The 17742-nt window shown below is 48.7% G+C and overlaps 1 protein-coding gene across 5 annotated transcripts in view; it reads left to right on the top strand.

Moving 5' to 3' along the window:
- RGS9 (regulator of G protein signaling 9) overlaps positions 1-17742 on the top strand; it is a 99858-nt gene that overhangs the window by 12018 nt on the left and 70098 nt on the right. For 4 of the 5 annotated variants that reach the window (XM_050762440.1, XM_050762439.1, XM_050762437.1 and 1 more), the window contains 2 exons: positions 11974-12070; positions 16605-16655. In XM_050762440.1, the coding sequence (XP_050618397.1) occupies positions 11995-12070; positions 16605-16655 (127 nt within the window). In that variant the 5' untranslated portion in view covers positions 11974-11994. Of the gene's footprint in view, positions 1-929; positions 1323-11973; positions 12071-16604; positions 16656-17742 lie in introns of those variants that run through there. The other variant, XM_050762441.1, reaches the window with a different exon arrangement.

Raw genomic sequence — 17742 nt, 5'->3', positions numbered from 1 at the left:
TTGGTTTATAAGCTAGAAAGATGATTCTGGTGAGAGGGAATGAGTAATTCTCAACCTGGACTGCACTTTAAAAAACGTTAATATCAACTCACCGTACTTTGAGTTTCTGATTACTTGGCCTGGAAGTGAGGCTTAAGCATTGGTCTTTTTATGCCACTGGTTTTCTTCCTTCCTTTTTTTTTTTTTTTTCTTTTTTTTTTTTGAGACTTGAGTCTGTCTCTGTTGCTTAGGCTAGAGAGCAGTGGTGAGATCTCGGCTCACTGTAACCTCTGCCTCTGGGGTTCAAGTGATTCTCCTGCCTCAGCCTCCGAAGTAGCTGGGATTACAGGGACCTGTCACCATGCCTGGCTAATTTTTGTGTTTTCAGTAGAGACCCCCGTCTCTACAACACATTCACCATGTTGGTCAGGCTGGTCTCAAACTCCTGACCTCAGGTGATCCACCTGCCCTGGCCTCCTAAAGTGCTGGGATTGCAGGTGTAAGCCACCATGCCCGGCCTGGTTTTCTTTTTTTTTTTTTTTTTTTTTTTTGAGACGGAGTCTCGCTCTGTCACCCAGGCTGCAGTGCAGTGGCCGGATCTCAGCTCACTGCAAGCTCCGCCTCCCGGGTTCACGCCATTCTCCTGCCTCAGCCTCCCGAGTAGCTGGGACTACAGGCCCCCGCCACCTCGCCCGGCTAGTTTTTTGTATTTTTTAGTAGAGACGGGGTTTCACCGTGTTAGCCAGGATGGTCTCGATCTCCTGACGTCGTGATCTGCCCGTCTCGGCCTCCCAAAGTGCTGGGATTACAGGCTTGAGCCACCGCGCCCAGCCTGGTTTTCTTTTTTTTAAACAATTTCTTTTTTTAGAGGTGGGGTTTCACTATATTGCCCAGGCCGGACTCAAACTCCTGGGCTCAAGGGATCCTCTCACCTTGGCCTCCTGAGTAATTTCACTTACAGGTGCCTGCCGTCATGCCAGGCTTAACCATTGCCCTTTTTGAAAAGTTTTCCAGGGGGTTTGAATGTGCAGTCAGGATGAAAGCCCCCAGGGACATTTGGCAATGTCTAAATACATTTTAGGTTGTCATACCTGGGGGTGCTCCTGGCATCTAGTAGGTGGAGGACATGGATGCTGCTAAACATCCTACAACACTCAGGACAGCCACCCCCACCAACCCCCAAAGAATGATCCAGCTCCAAGCGTCGATGGGGCCATGGTTGAGAGCCCTGAGCGAAGGAGCACCCCGGAGGCTGGAGACAGATGCCACAGCTGGAAGGCAGAACCTGATAGTTCGGGAGACGGGTTAGAAGAAGTTCCACGGAGGCAGGATTGAGTGGGCAGGTAAGAGATGTGTTGAAAACAAAAGCAGTCAGACTGGGCAACGTACCAAGACCCATCTCTACAAAAAAATTAAAAAAATAGCTGGGGGCCAGGAGCCATGGCTCACGCCTTTATCCCTGCACTTTGGGAGGCCAAGGTGGGTGGATCACTTGAGCCTAGGTATTTGAGACTAGCCTGGGCAACATGGTGAAACCCTGTGTCTACCAAAAATACAAACACACACGCACACACACACAAATGAGCTGGGCGTGCTGGCAAGCATCTCTAGTCCCAGCTCCTCGGGAGGCTGAGGTATGAGAATCACCTGAACCCAGGAGGCAGAGGTTGCAGTGAGCTGGGATTGTGCCACTGCACTCCAGCCTGGGTGACAGAGCCAGAACCTGTCTCAAAAAAAAAAAAAAAAAAATTAGCTGGGCAGGGTGGCACTTGCCTGTAGTCTTAGCTATGGGACGCTAAAGTGGGAGGATCACTTGTGCCCAGGAGTTTGAGGCCACAGTGAGTTATGATCGTGCCACTGCACTCCAGCCTGAAAAAAAAAAGGGATAAAAAAGCCCATTCAACAGAAGTTGGCCACATCTTGGCTGGGGTCGCCTGGAACAATTCCCAGGCTTTTGACCAGGGTGGGAAGAGCAGATTTTGGTGAAAGACTACGAAGCACTGGTTAGGGCATAGTGCTCGTGTCTGAGCGTCTGGGAGACATTGGGCGAGACAGCGGGAGGGTGGCTGGACTCTGTGTGGCCAGGCTTATTAGCAGGAACACATCCTCCTCTGTTAGAAAAACAGCTCTGCAGTTCTGGGTCACTTTTCCCATCTCTGTATAGAAAAGTACCGATTGTTATTGTTCCCCCGGGTGCCTTCTCCAGCTTAAAGGAAAATTCCAGCCCCAGAGATCTTCCGCCATGAGTGACAGCTCCTTAATGTGAGGAGCAGCGTGGGCGTGGTGGGTGGGATGTCAGATCCATCAAAGCCCTCATTCCTGATCCCTCTGTGATGTCGGGGTTCCCTGGCACGCCCACTGTCATGCCTCAGCACGTTGGCATCTGAGAGGGGAAAGGTGCAGCTGACACCCTGACACCCTTCTCCCCAACACGGGGTCAGACAGGGTCCCGCGGTGGCCTGGTTGTGCAGCACTGACATGTTGCCTGGGAACGAAGCGGGGCTGATGCTTTGTCTTGGGAGGAGCTGGGAAGCAGAGTGCGTTTGGGAATGAGAGTGTTGGCCTTTGAGGGTGAGGATGCCCCCGAGGACACAAGGAGGAGAGTGCAAGGTCTGCTGAAGTTTGCAGCAGAATAGCAAGGGCATCTCACTCCCTGGAGAACTCAGGAAACAGTTCAGATTCTCCCCTCTTTGTGCAGGGGAAGGGATGTTTCTGATTGAATATAGGACACAGAGTCTGTATGAGTTTGTAGGACTGTTGTCACAAAGAACCATAGACTGAGTGGCTTAAGCAACAGATACTTCTTTGCTGACAGTTCTGGAGGCTGGAAGTCTGAGATCAAAGTGTGGCACGGTTGGCTTCTCCTGAAGCTTCTCTCTTTGGCTCGCAGATGGCTGCTCTCTCTCTGTCCTCGCATCATCTTCCCTCTGTGTCTCTCTGTGTCCTAATCTGTTCTCATAAAGACACTGGTCATAGGGGATTAGGGTCCACTCTGTGACCTCATTTCACCGCTTTGATTTTTTTATTTTTATTGAGACTGAGTCTCACTCTGTCACCCAGGCTGGAGTGCAATGGCGAGGTCTCGGCTCACCGCAACCTCCGCCTCCTGGGTTCAAGAGATTCTTCTGCCTCAGCCTCTCGAGTAGCTGGGACTACAGGTGCCCGCCACCATGCCTGGCTAATTTTTTTGTATTTTTAGTAGAGACGGGGTTTCACCATATCGGCCAGGCTGGTCCTGAACTCCTGACCTCTTGATCCGCCCGCCTCGGCCTCCCAAAGTACTGGGATTACAGGCATGAGCCATATGCCCAGCCTCATTTTTACTTTTTTGAGACTGAGTCTCGTTCCGTGACCAGGCTGGAGTGCAGTGGCTCGATCTCGGCTCACTGCAACCTCTGCCTGCCGGGTTCAAGCGATTCTTCTGCCTCAGCTCCTGAGTAGCTGGGATTGTAGGTGCCTGCCACCACTCCTGGCTTTTATTTATTTATTTATTTATTCATTTTTTGTATTTTTAATAGAGATGAGGTTTTGCCGTGTTGGCCAGGCTGGTCTCAAACTCTTGACCTCAAATGATCCACCCATCTCAGCCTCCCAAATTGCTGGGATTACAGGCGTGAGCCACTGCACCTGGCCTCATTTCACCTCTTTAAAGATTTTATCTCCAAAAGCAGTCACGTTCTGAGGTACTGGGGTTAGGACTTCAATGTACGAATTTATAGGGGGACGCAGTTCAGCCCATAGAGCTAGAGTTCTGTGGTTTCCTGGGGTGACTGAGGAGACGCCTCAGAGGAATTTGTACGGGGAAAGGTCTGAGGAGAAAGGATCGGGATCCCAATGGGCCGAACTCCCTCAAAATGTTCCTGAGGTTCACGTGACATTCCCTCCTCCCACCCAGCCCTTCTTTCTGTGAAGGGTGACACACCTGCTAGAAAGAAATCTGACTCCCCTCATTGTGTTTTAAAAATAACTCTCATTATTCCTCCTCTGAAGATTATTTTCAAAGTCTTTATAACTCGATTTTTTTTTTAAATGCAAAGACAAGGAATCAAATCTGCCAACTTTCTATCGGAGAAACTCAGGTTTCTAACTTTTAAAGTGGGATTATATGTCTTCTCCAATATATGGACTCCCTGTTTTTATAACATGCTGTTGTTACATCCAATAAAAACCATTTTGAATGAAGGCAGCCTTTCATCCGGCAGCTGATGTGGGAAAAAGGAGTCTTGGGCCCTCATATTAGAAAACCTTGGCCGGGCATGGTGGCTCACACCTGTAATCCCAGCACTTTGGGAGACCAAGGCGGGCGGATCACGAGGTCAAGAGATTGAGACCATCCTGGCAAACATGGTGAAACCCCGTCTCTACTAAAAGGACAAAAATTAGCTGGGTTTGGTGGTGTGCACCTGTAGTCCCAGCTACTTGGGAGGCTGAGGCAGGAGAATCGCTTGAACCCGGGAGGCGGAGGTTGTAGTGAGCCAAGATCCGCCACTGCACTCCAGCTTGGCAACAGAACGAGACTCCGTCTCAAAAAAGAAAAAAAAAGAAAAAAAAAGAAAAAAAAGAAAATCTTGGCCAGGCGTGGTGGCTCACACCTGTAATCTCAGCACTTTGGGAGGCTGAGGCGGGCAGATCACAGGAGTTTCAGACCAGCCTGGGCAACATGGTGAAACCTCGTCTCTACTAAAATACAAAAAATTAGCGTGGGGTGCGTGCCTGTAGTCCTGGCTACTTGGGAGGCTGAGGCATGAGAATCGCTTGAGCCTGGGAGGTGGAGGTTACAGTGAGCCAAGATCACGCCACTACACTCCAGCTTAGGCTATGGAGTGAGTATCTGTCTCAAAAACAAACAAACAAACAAAAGAAAATCAGGCACTTCTTGGGTACCATGGAGACCTGAGGTCACAGTTAGTGGAGAACTCCAGAACGAGTCACTCCCGCAACCTGTCGGCTCCTTCGTTCCCTGGGCCACTCCCAGGAGCAGCAGCTCTACCTCCCAGCGCCCCACAAACACCCTCCTGGGGTTGTCCCTTTGCTCCCCTCATTGCTGCTGGACCTACAGCTGACCCAGTGACCTCAGATGCCGCCAAGTCCTGACACTGCAGATGGCCGAGGACTATGGCTCTGAGTCCTTGTTCCAAAGACAATTCCGTGAGCCGAGAATGTATCCGTGCAGAGGAAGCTGACAGTCAGTTTTGCACTGGGAGTCCCTGGAGCTGCCTGGGTTCTGCACGCTGGCTGGCTCTGTGCTCAGAGTGGCCTCAGCTGTGTACCTGCCCTTGGCCCATTTCTCAAAATCATGGTTCAGCTGCAAATGCTGGTTTAGCAACAAAGATTGAAGTAGGGAATCTCACCCCTCAGCATCAAATTAGGACATGGTCCCACGCTCCTTGGGAAGGTGGGAGCCTTCCAGCTTCAGGCTGCCTGAGTGACAGGCGGCAGGTAGCATTTTTCCACTTCAGGACTCCCTTGAATGACCCATCACCTTGAATGCACCTGGATCATTCTCTCTCTCTTTTAAAAACTTTTTTTTTTTTTTTTTGAGACAGAGTCTCACTGTGTTACCCAGGCTGGAGTGCGGTGGCGTGATCTCAGTTCACTGCAGCCTCCACCTCCCGGGTTCAAGTGATTCTACTGCCTCAGCCTCCTGAGTAGCTGGGATTACAGGCATGTGCCATCACACCCGGCTAATTTTTGTGTTTTTTTGTAGAGATGGGGTTTCACCTTGTTGGCCAGGCTGGTGTCGAACTCCCGCCCTCAAATGATCTGTCTGCTTCACCCTCAAAGTGCAGGGATTACAGGCGTGAGCCACTGTGCCCGGCCTCTCTTTAAAAATTTTTTATTTTATTGCGGTAAGAACATTTAACATGAGATCTACCCTTTCAAAACTAAGTGCATAATACAATATTGTTGACTTGAGGTACAATGTTGTACAGTACATGTCTAGAATGTATTAATCTCATTTAACTGAAAGTTCTTTATGTCTGTTGAGTAGCAACTCCCCGTTTTCCATTCTCCCTGACCCCTGGCAACCACCATTCTGATATTTGATCTATGAATTCGTCTATTCTAGGTACTTCATGTAAGTGGAATCGTGTGGTATTTGTCCTTCTGTGACTGACCTATTTCACTTAGCATAATTAACCCCAGGTTCATCCATTTGCTTGCATATTGCAGAATTTCCTTCTTTTCAAAAGCCAAACAATGTTCTTTTGTATGCATAGAACACATTTTCTTTGTTCATCTGATAGTGGACACTTAGGTTATTTCCACATTTTGGCTAACGTGAATAGTGCTGCAGTGAACATGGGGGTGCAGGTATCTTTTGCAGAGCCTGATTTCAATTCTTTTGGATACATACCCAGAAGTGGTATTGTTGGATGCTGTGGTAGTTCTATTTTTAATTTTTCTGATGAACCTCCATACTGTTTTCCACAGCAGCTGCACCATTTTGCATTTCTACCAACAGTGCTCAGGGTTCCCATTTCAATCTCTTTCCATTTCTGAATTAAGAAACCTGAGTCCTTCTTATACCACCCCTCCCTTGGAGTGCAGCCGGGTCCTCACCATCTATGGAGATTCTGTTGGCCCTCTCTGCACTCTTTTTATGATCATCTCAGCCAGTCTGCAGTTGCTATTTTTTGGGGGGGTGGGCAGGGGGAGGAGGACAAGGGCTCCCTGTGTTTCCCGGGCTGGTTTTGAACTCCTGGGCTCAAGTGATCTTCCTGCCTCAGCCTTCCGGGTAGCTGGGATTATAGGCATGAGCCACCATGTCTGACTGGCAATTGCTGTTTCATAAATACTTTGTGCACAGAATGATATGAAATACTTTGTATGCTTAATCTCATTTAGTCTTCACAATATCCCTATGATGAATGGTTTTGGTGTTTTTTTGTTTTTGTTTTTGTTTTTGTTTTGAGACAAGGTCTCACTGTTGTGCAGACTGGAGTGCAGTGATGTGATCTCGGCTCACTGCAACCTCTGCCTCCTGGGTTCAAGGGATTCTCCCACCTCAGCCTCCCAAGTGGCTGGGACTATAGGCACCTGCCACCACACCTGGGTAATTTTTGTATTTTTGTCAGATATGGTGTTTCACCATGTTGACCAGGCTGGTCTTGGACTCCTGACCTCAAGTGATCCACCCACCTTGGCCTCCCAAAATGCTGAGATTACAGGCATGAGCCATCACACCGGGCCTGATACTATTGTAAGCTGTGTTTTACAGATAAATGAGTCCTAGTGAAATTTAGCAATTTACCTAAAGCCTCTAGCTTCTAAATTGGAGCAGAGATGTGAACTGAGCTTTCTCTGCATTCAGACTCTTAGCTTTCATATTAGTTAACTTTTTATTTTCATGTAACTGTCTGCTCAACTCTCTGAAGACTGGGTATATGTCTTTTACCTTGTATCCTTGCAGTACAGGGTTCTTAATACATGCTCCATAAATACCTATACTTATTTGCTTTGTTGACCTGGGTTTCTATTCCTGGGCACCTAAACACAACCCTGCATGCAAAGTTTCAAAATGTATTAGTATGAATGCTATTAATATTAGTAATTCTAACCATAGCAATGAACATATGTCTCTCCTGACACAGCATATACCATTATGTATACATAACATATATCTCTCCTTATAGAGCATTTTACATAATTCTAAGGGATTATAAAGCCACAAATTAATTAAATTCTAAGGTATTATAGAATCATTTAGTAGTCCACATACTATCATGGTGCCCATGTTATGGCAGAGAAAGGAGATTCAGAGAGGTTAAGTGAGTTGCCCAAGATCCTACAGTAAAGAGAGAAGGGAAATCCCACGGAGCCTGAGTGCTTTATCTTTGGACCGCAAGCAAGTACCTTCAGATCACAAAAGGATTTTGTAAATTTTAATGAGCCAGTGTTGGGAGATGTTGTTTAATTCAATGCCAAGAGACTGATGATGGTGTAAGCAAGGTGGCTAAATGGAGGGGAGAGGGGAAACAGGTAAATGGATGAAATGTTTTACTTCGGGTAATGGTGGGAATGTGGACACACTGGGTGTGAGAGCAGCCTTCCACGTGGATGTCCAGCTGCACGCAGCAGCCCAGACCTCAGGAGAGAGCCCTGGGCGTGAAGGCAGGAAAGGGCTTTGTTCCCCGCTGCTGGTTCACGTTCTGTGCTTCTGCTCCTGTGGCCCTTCCGCCTGGAACACCCTCACCCATGCTCCTTTTCTCTTTCTGCTTCCTAATACTTGCTAAACTTTGTAAAATTCAACCTAGGAAGCTGGGCGCAGTGGCTCATGCCTGTACTCCCGGTACTTTGGGAGGCCGAAGTGGGTGGATCATTTGAGATCAGGAGTTTGAGACCAGCCTGGCCAACATGGTAAAACCCTGTTTCTACTAAAAATACAAAAATTAGCTGGGCGTGATGGTGGACACCTGTAATCCCAGCTACTCGAGAGGCTGAGGCAAGAGAATCGCTTGAACTCAGGAGGTGGAGATTGCAGTGAGCTGAGATCGCGCCACTGTACTCCAGCCTGAGCAACAGAGCAAGACTCAGTCTAAAAAAAAAAGAAAGAAAAATCAATCTAGGAGGAGTCCTTCCCTCCTGCCCAGCCCTAGGCACTGCTGTGTTCACATGACACCATAGACTCACCCTTGTCATTGCACATTGTGCATTATCCTGGAATATGCTTGCACTGGTCAGTGAGATCTTTGGGCTCAGGGACCACAGCTGCTTCTCTCTGGTTTCCCAGAGTCCATCATGACTGTGCCTGGATGTCAAATGACCAGCTGACCATTGGCAAGTACATCTGGGACATGGGGAGTAGACAGCTTTCCCGTTAGTGAGGGCTTTTCTAGGGGAACATGAAGTTTGAAACCTCTGCACATGAAGCTTTGTCAGGGTCAGTAGCAAACACCAAATAACAAGAGAAACACCTGGGTTTTCTCTAGTCATCTTTGTTGACTAGTGTCAAACATCCAGTTTGTTTTAAAAAAAAATCCTTCAGGCTGGATGAGGTGGCTCACGACTATAATCTCAGCGCTTTGGGAGGCTGAGGCGGGTGGATCACTTGAGGTCAGGAGTTCAAGACCAGCCTGGCCAACATGGCGAAGCCCTGTCTCTACTAAAAATACAAAAATTGGCCGGGCGTGGTGCCATGTGTCTGTAATCCCAGCCACTCGGGAGACTGAGGCAAGGCAGTTGCTTGAGCCCAGGAAGTGACAGTTGCAGTGAGCCAAGTTCGTGCCACTGTGCGCCAGCCTGGGCGACAGAGGGAGACCTGCCTCAAAAAATAAAATAAAAATAAATCCTTCAGTTGATATTATTTCCATTTGATTTTTTCTTTTCTTTTTTTTTTTTTTTTTGAGACGGAGTCTAGCTCTGTTGCCCAGGCTGGAGTGCAATGGCCGGATCTCAGCTCACTGCAAGCCCCGCCTCCCGGGTTCACGCCATTCTCCTGCCTCAGCCTCCCGAGTAGCTGGGAGTACAGGTGCCCGCCACCTCGCCCGGCTAATTTTTTTTGTATTTTTTTTTTAGTAGAGACGGGGTTTCACCGTGTTAGCCAGGATGGTCTCGATCTCCTGAACTCGTGATCCGCCCGTCTCGGCCTCCCAAAGTGCTGGGATTACAGGCTTGAGCCACCGCGCCCGGCCTGATTTTTTCAAGTGGGAAATAATTTTTAGTAATAAAAATGAATAAAAACAACTCTAAAGATAGTCAGGGCTGTCGTTGTGGCTGCCTTCCTGCAGTTTAGGCTTCCTCGGACAGTTTCTTGATTCTCTTTAGCTTCAACTCTCCCTGACATTCATGGCTCTAATTCATGTCTCTGACCCTGTCTCTTCCGAACCTGGGGCAGTCATTTCCAATCACCTCCCAGACGTTGTGGGAATCTCAGCAGCCACTTGCAGTCGACCTGCCAAGGCAGATGCCTTTGCTTTCAGAAGTGGCTTCTTCTTTTGCATTTTCTAGTTTGGTAACTGGTAACTCTGGTCGCATAAGTTCCAAACCTTGGCATTATTCTGTGTCACCCTCAGTGAACCACTCAGTCACTTGCAAATACAGTTTATTTTTGCTCTTCTAGGGCTCTGAAAGTCATGCCTCCTTACCATCTTCCTGGCCACTGCCTCATTTATTTATTAATTCACACATCACCTGCTTACTGGGTACTACCTCTGTGCCAGGCACGCTTCCTGACACTTGACATCCGGCCGCAAACAACAACAGACAAAGACCCCTAGGAAGAGCTTACTTTCCAGGAGCAAAGGGAGATGCACCATCAACAATGTAATAACTAGGTCAATTATTTTGTATGTTTGAAGAACACGCATGCTCTTGAGAAATGGAGCAGGGGGTCAGGAATGCCAAGGGTGGAGTTCAGGGTTGCAGCTTTAGGAATGGTCAGGGTGGGCCTCCTGAGACTGTCAGAAGGGGAAGGAGGTGAGGAGGGAGCCAAATTGGTCTCTTGGGAAGGCTGGCCCAGGTAGAGGGAACAGCCAGAGCATGGGACCCACCCAAGGCTGGCCGGGAGTGTCCTTGGTATGGCTGGGGGAAGGAAGGTGGCCAGTGTGGCTGGATCAGAGGGAGCTGGTGGGGAGTGGTAGGAAAGAAGTCAGAGAGGAAGGAGGTCCCGAACATGTAGACCAGTAGGGAAACTTTATCATTTACTCGGTGTCAAGTGGCCCTTGCAGTGGAACAGTCACGCAGAAGAGTGACATATTCTAAAATAATGGAAAGCCCATCTGCCTGCTCTGCTGAGAGTACGAAGAGTGGGAGTGCTAAGGGTTGAAGCGCTGTCATTTCTTTTCTTTTTGTAAAAAGAGACAGGGTCTGGCTCTGTCACCCAGGCTGAGTGCAGTGGTGCGATCATAGCTCACTGTAGCCTGGAATTCCTGGGCTCAAGTGATCCTCCTGCCTCAGTCTCCCAAGTAGCTGGGAACTACAGGGATGTGCCACCATGCCCAGATAATTTTTAAGTTTTTTGTAGAGGCAAGACCTCACTATGTTGCCCGGGCAGGTCAGAAACTCCTGGACTCAAGCGATCCTCCCACCTCTGCCTCCCAGAATTTGGGATTACAGGCGTGAGCCACTGTGCCTGGTCACTGTTGTTTCTTACCTGGGCTGTATGCAATAGCTTTGAAGAGGTCACTGCACTTTTCTCTACCTCTGCAAACTTCTTCGTACTTCTTACTTCATGTTCTTCTCTCTGTCATGGGCCACGTTTCCAAAATGCTCTCCAGGAACAGTCACTGGAACAAAATCCACACTGCAGGGGTGGCTTTGAGGTCCATGTGATCTGGCCTCTACTGGCTATTCCAGCCGCAACTCCTGCTGTTTTCCGTTCCACTAACCCTGGGAGCTGTCATCCTTCCACGCCTTTGCCCATGGTGTTCTATCACTTTCTGTCCAGCAAAATCCTTTCTTTTTTTTTTTTTTTTTTTGAGACAGAGTCTTGCTTTGTTGCCCAGGCTGGAGTGCAGTGGCACGATCTCGGCTCACTGCAAGCTCCGCCTCCCGGGTTCACGCCATTCTCCTGCCTCAGCCTCTAGAGTAGCTGGGACTACAGGTGCCCGCCACCACGTCTGGCTAATTTTTTTGTCTTTTTTGGTAGAGACAGGGTTTCACCATGTTAGCCAGGATGGTCTCGATCTCCTGACCTCGTGATCCACCCGCCTCGGCCTCCCAAAGTGCTGGGATTACAGGCGTGAGCCACTGCGCCCGGCCCAGCAAAATCCTTTCTCGTTAAGCTCCATCTTTCCTTAAAGCCACCCCAGAATCTCCCAGTCAGGATGAATGTGCGAGTCTTCACACGCAGGGATGGGATCTGTGGCTGTGGAGCACACCTTAGTCCTGGCTGCATTAGAGTCACTCAGTGCCCACCTGGCTCCTGTACCAGATGGGGAACCCCGGTGTCTGCCTTTGCGTTTTGAGATCCCTCTCAGTGCAGTGGAAATGGCCCTGCACAACTTTCAAAATTGTTCTCATCAGTCGGCTTTTTCCCCTTCTGTCTTACAGATTGAAGCGCTCGTGAAGGACATGCAGAACCCAGAGACAGGGGTCCGAATGCAGAACCAGAGGGTCCTGGTCACCAGCGTTCCTCATGCCATGACAGGTGATGTAGCTTGCACTTTAGCCTTGGCCTGGAATAGACCCCAGAGGCCCAATACGGCCCACCTCCTGTATTTGTAAAAAACTTTATTTCTAAATAAAGTTTTATTGGAACATATCCATGTTCACTCATTTACATATTATCTATGGCTGCTCTTACACTACAATGGCAGAGTTAAAATATATAGTTGTGGACAGGCACAGTGGCTCACATCTATAATCCCAGCACTTTGGGAGGCCAAGGCAGGTGGATCACCTGAGGTCAGGAGTTCGAGACCAGCCTGACCAATATGGGGAAACCCCATCTCTACTAAAAATACAGAAATTAGCCAGGCGTGGTGGTGCATGCCTGTCATCCCAGCTACTTGGGAGGCTGAGGCATGAGAATCGCTTGAACCTGGGAGGCGGGGGTTGCAGTGAGCCAAGATCGCACCACTGCACTCCAGCCTGGATGACAGAACAAGACTCCCACAAAGCTGAAATGTTTATTTACTATCTAGCGCTCTGCAGAGTACATTTGCTGACTCCTGGACTAAAGTCTTCCTCTGAGGAAGGGGTCAGGAGGGAGAAAAGGACTCAACAGGTCATTTCCTGAAGCCATTCCTCCCAGAAGTTCATTTTAGAAACCTTCACTGTCATTTTTTGTTTGTTGTTTTGTTTGCTTTGTTTTAATGAAACCAAGTAGCAGGAAAAAAAAAAAAATACTATTTAGCAGAAAAAAGTTGGCCTTTGTTTTGCTCCACCTTCTACCTTCTAATTCATTTCGGGCCCTTCTCAACTGCCCTTTCGGGGTGATGCCACTGTCTCCTCTCTGTGTGTGTGTGTGGGGGGGGGCGACATGCCTGCAGAGCATCATTTGGGGATATTGGCAAGAGGGGCTGGACACCAAACGAGGAGAGCATTTTGGTTAATGTGTTACCTGTTTTCTGATCTTGGTTTTGCAGTAAAGACAATGTTTCATACTTAGGTGTATTGCCTGCAGAAGCAGACGGCTTCTCATAGCCCCAGCCGGGGCCTCACCACTGCTGTGCCTCCCCCTATGCCACCCCTGACTTGACTAGTTTTTTTTCACTCAAGGCGCCCTAGTCTTTGCAGAGACAAGCTGGCTCACAGCCTCCCCTTTCCCTTTCTGACTGCTTAGAAGAAAGCATGCCCCCACCAGCAATGTGTCACTCAGGTTTCCTTGCGTGCAAGCAACAGAAGACCCATTCTTTTGTTGGAGCAAAAGGGGAATTAATTGAAACGCTATAGAGCAGCTCATGGAGGGAAAGGAAACATTGACAAGCCAGACTTTGGAAAGGCTAAGAACCAAAGTAGCTCTGGGCACCCACAGAGTGGAAACAGTGGGCAGACTTTTCAGGGTGCCTTTGCATCCCCCATCACCTCACATGCAGCTGGGACAATTCTTCCTGAAGGCATCCCTGACCCTGTCCCCCTCCCTGCCTCTGATTGTCATTAATTTTGGCCTGAATTCTCCACTGGACTGGGGCCCTTCGAGGGAAAGTATCTTGTCTTGCTCATCTGGGTAACCCCAATGCTTAGCAGAGCTGTGTTTGTAACAGATGGTTAGTAAAAGTTTATTGAATGCGTGAGTCACTTCTTGTCTGTCATTGTGTGGAGAGTGCAGGATTAAATCCTTCAGGTGTCTTTTCTAGCTATAGCCCTGGTCTCAGTTTACTCTCTCCATTGTTTTGTTTGTTTGTTTGTTTGTTTTGAGACAGGGTCTCATGCTGCCTTCCAGGCTGGAGTGCAGTAATGCAATTATGGCTCACTGCAGGCTTGACCTGCTGGGCTCAAGTGATCCTCCTGCCTCGGTTTTCCAAAGTGCTGAGATTGCCAGCTCAAGTCTCCACAGCTGGCCAGTTTTCTCATTTTTAATGCAAGAATAGCAATCCCTCCCTAAGGGAATGAGTGCAGGAAGGAAGTGAGAGACTGATGTGCAGGTGCTGGGTGTGCAGTGGGTGCTGGATGGTGGTGGTAGCTAGTGCTTGCCCATGCGTTGTCTGTTAACACCCACAATAAAGTTAAGGGTAGATATGACTGCCCACTTTTTGCACATGGGGCTGTGGAGACCAAAGAGTTTCAGCAACTTGCCTTCATGTCCTTAAGCTCATTTCATGAGTGAGCTTGAATTTCAGCCCAGCAATGTGACTCCAGAGTCCATATATATGTATATATTTGTTTATTTATTTTTAATTTTTACTTTTATTTATTTATTTTGTTTGAGACAGGCTCTTGCTCTGTTGCTCAGGCTGGAGTGCAGTGGTGCTATCTTGGCTCATTGCAGCTTCTGCCTCCTGGGTTCTAGTGATTCTCGTGCCCCAGCTCTGAAGTAGCTAGGATTATAGGCGCCCACCACCACACCCAGCTAATTTTTGTATTTTTAGTAGAGATGGGGTTTCACCATGTTGGTCAGGCTGATCTCGAACTCCTGACCTCAGGTGATCTGCCCGCTTTGACCTCCCAAAGCGCTGGGATTACAGGCATGAGCCACCACGCCCAGCCCAGAGTCCATATTCTTATCCACTGTCAGTGTGCACCAGCTGCTTTCCTTCCTTGTGCACAGGGCACACTTGGTTCCTGGATTTGGGCAAGGTTGCCCATCCTGCCATGTTTTTCCTTGTTCCTCCTGCACAGGTGAATTCCAGCTGCTGTAGAAACAACACAGGGAGAAGCCCTGGTCCTGCAACATCAGCACCGATAAAAAATTATTTAACTTCTTGGACGGCAGGCGTCCCAGGGCTTCCTCGGGACAAAGGTGACTGATGGGGGAGCCTGAGCAGTCTGCCATGCTGTCAGCACAGACTGTGTGGTACAGAGGCTGGTGGCACCATAATCTCATTTGATCTATTTCGGGAGGCAGTCAAGTGGATGAGAAAGCCCTCAGCTCCTCAGTGGAGAGAGCTAATCAGTCTGATGTCTGCCTGGGTCTGTCTCTCTGCCTGCGCAACACTGTGTAGCATTTAAAGAGAGAGACTTGGTGTGGAAAGTCTAAACACCTAGTCCTAGTATTTTAAGTAGGAGTTTAGATGAAGGATTTTGCTTTTGAACAGCCAACCAGGAGTGAATGGTGCTAAGAACAACAGAAGTAGAACCATGGAAAGCCACGATGGTGTGCATGCGGACACTGACAGAGATCATGGCTGGACATTTGTGTCCTAGTGTGTGGGCATGAAGGGAAGAACTGCAGGTTGTCTATACCCACTCATGATCATAGGCAGGCAATTATGCCCAGAGAGTGTGTATGTGGGTCATAAGAAGAAATGTCCCTGCACCACCTCCGAGGAGGGAAGTATCACTGGCAATTATCCAGACATAAAAACACAGGCAGTGGGGTCTCAATCCTGGCCCTCTTCTTTGGTGTGTTTTGTGGGCCTGTTCCCATGCAGACAGGTTTCCAGCTTAGCCTTTGGAAAGCAGGCTAAGATTGCTGGAAATGTGACCACTGGCGTCTGCATGACGGCCTCTGTGATGGGGTGCTTCGTTCCAGGGCACCTTGTCTATCTTCTGAGATGCTCTTACCTTGTGCCTAGAAGGCGTACCTTCTGCTTGTGAGGCCAGAGGGCCCAGGCTGAGGAAAGGGGCTCAGAGCTTCTGTGGGGGTGTATGGCACCTCTGGGCTTGTTGATGGAACTTGGCTTGCCTTGACCCTTAGACAGATCTGAATCCTTGAGGGGAGTGGGTGGGTGGGACAGGTGCACGGGTGCACATTCTCTCCTGCCTCCAAGCCTGTATCTCCTGCTGACATTCTCTCCTGGCCTCCAAGCCTGCATCTCCTGCTGTTTTTCATGCCAGTTTTTCACGTTCTTTTTTTTTTTTGGCGTGTGTGTGTTGTTCCCAAGCCAGCCCCTAAGATATGCCAGGCCTGGGGCGAGGGTACACATGGAGCCTTCATTCCGTCATCTAAAGTTATAAATCAACTAGGATAGGTCCCATCTTCCTACCCTGACAAAAGTACCTTCACAACGTCATGGAAGGCCAGGTTCAAGTTTAGAATTTTCTGACTCGTCGGAGTTCTGCCTGGGAACTTGGGGAGATGGAGAGCCAGCCCCAGCCCCCAGCCTGTCCTCTTCCCATCCCTGGGTCTGTGTTACTCCCATGAGTCCTAGCTTGGTCCAGAGCCCTGCAAACGACTTGCCTCGGGTCTGCTTTGTGTGTGTATGTGTGTGTGTGTGTGTGTGTATTTAGACTTAGTCTATTTACTATCTAGTTAGTGAATAATAGTCCATGCACAAGTTACTGTCAAGTAAAAGGTCAATACGATAAGAGACGATAAAGATGAAGTGTGTGTGGGTGGGGGCCGGGCCAGGCGGTGCGGTGTTAAGTTGCACATCTGCTGGAGTGAGATCATGGATAGCCTTGAATTACAGGCTGCAGAGTTGGGACTGAACATGATGGGGTGGGGGTTTCTGAAGGTTCTGAGCAAAGAGGAATGAAATTGCAGCTGAACAGGAAGGAGACCAGTCAGGCAACAGCGTGGAGGAGCAGGGATATGTCAGGAGGCTATGACGATAACCGCAAACGTCTCTGTTTTGCAGGAAGTGATGTTCTGCAATGGATCGTCCAGCGGCTTTGGATCTCCAATCTGGGTGAGAGCTCATCTGGCAGTCAGTTATCCAGGACAGCTGTGTGTACAGCACCATGGGAGAAACTAAATAGAGACTTAGCCTGTGTTTCTGAGAAATTTGCATTTTAATTGGAGGGTCATGACCTTTGAGTGTAAAACTGCCAGAATCAAAAGCAAAGGCAGGATAATTTGGGGACAAAAGAGTTATTTTATACCAAATATTTAGAGCATAAATAACAGGGATAAGTGGGGAGGACTCAGTCAAGAAAGTCCTGGAGGGGGTGCTGTGTGTAGCTGGTCTTGAAAGAAGTGATGCTTGTGAAGTGGTGAAGAGGAGCTCTGAGGGTCTTCCTATAAAGGGACACTAGCAAGAACAATGGTGTAGAAATGGAATGAGCGGAAAGTGGAGGCGCGACAAGAGAGATTGAGAGTCATGGCTCCAGATGGCTATGGAGGGTGGCAGAGGGGTGGAAGAGCACCTGAAGATCTGGGAGATAGGCAATAGGTAGCCACAGACAATTTTCCAGCATGGCAGTGTGCATGATACTCGTATTTCAACTAGGGTGCCTGGCAGCACTTTAGAAGATGGATTGGAGCAGAAAGAAACTGGAGGGGATTTCACACTAGCAAATAGGCTGTTGGTACAATGAGGCATACAACTTTAGGACTCGGTCTTTGACGGAGGGAGCGAGACCTGGAGAGGGAGGGTTGGGGAGGAGGTCTTCCCACACCTTGGAGGCTGAGCTATGGGATGGGGAGATGGGTTGAGTCCTTGGCTGGGGGTTCCTGCAGGAATGGAGGGATGGAATCCCCTCCAGAGGATGGAAAGACATCTGCTTTCATTGGTGCTTTGGAGAAAGAACCAAAGAAGTTTGTCCTTTAATTGATATAATTGATAAACAAGGCTGTGCTTCCAAATAAACTGGAGCAGGGTAGGAATTAAAGTGAAATGGGAAGGAGAGGACCTGGGATCAGGTAGAGGTGAGCTTGGGATAGAAGTTGGCAATAAACATGGTGCTCCTCGCTCATTCTTTGAGTGACAAAGTGTCCGTTGGTCCAACAGAGACATTTTCTTCCCAGTCCTGTGACCTTTCCCAGACCCAATGGGC

This window comes from Macaca thibetana, chromosome 16 (genome assembly GCF_024542745.1).
Source record: "Macaca thibetana thibetana isolate TM-01 chromosome 16, ASM2454274v1, whole genome shotgun sequence".
Lineage (NCBI taxonomy): Eukaryota > Metazoa > Chordata > Mammalia > Primates > Cercopithecidae > Macaca > Macaca thibetana.
This window is presented reverse-complemented; position numbering and strand designations above follow the sequence as displayed.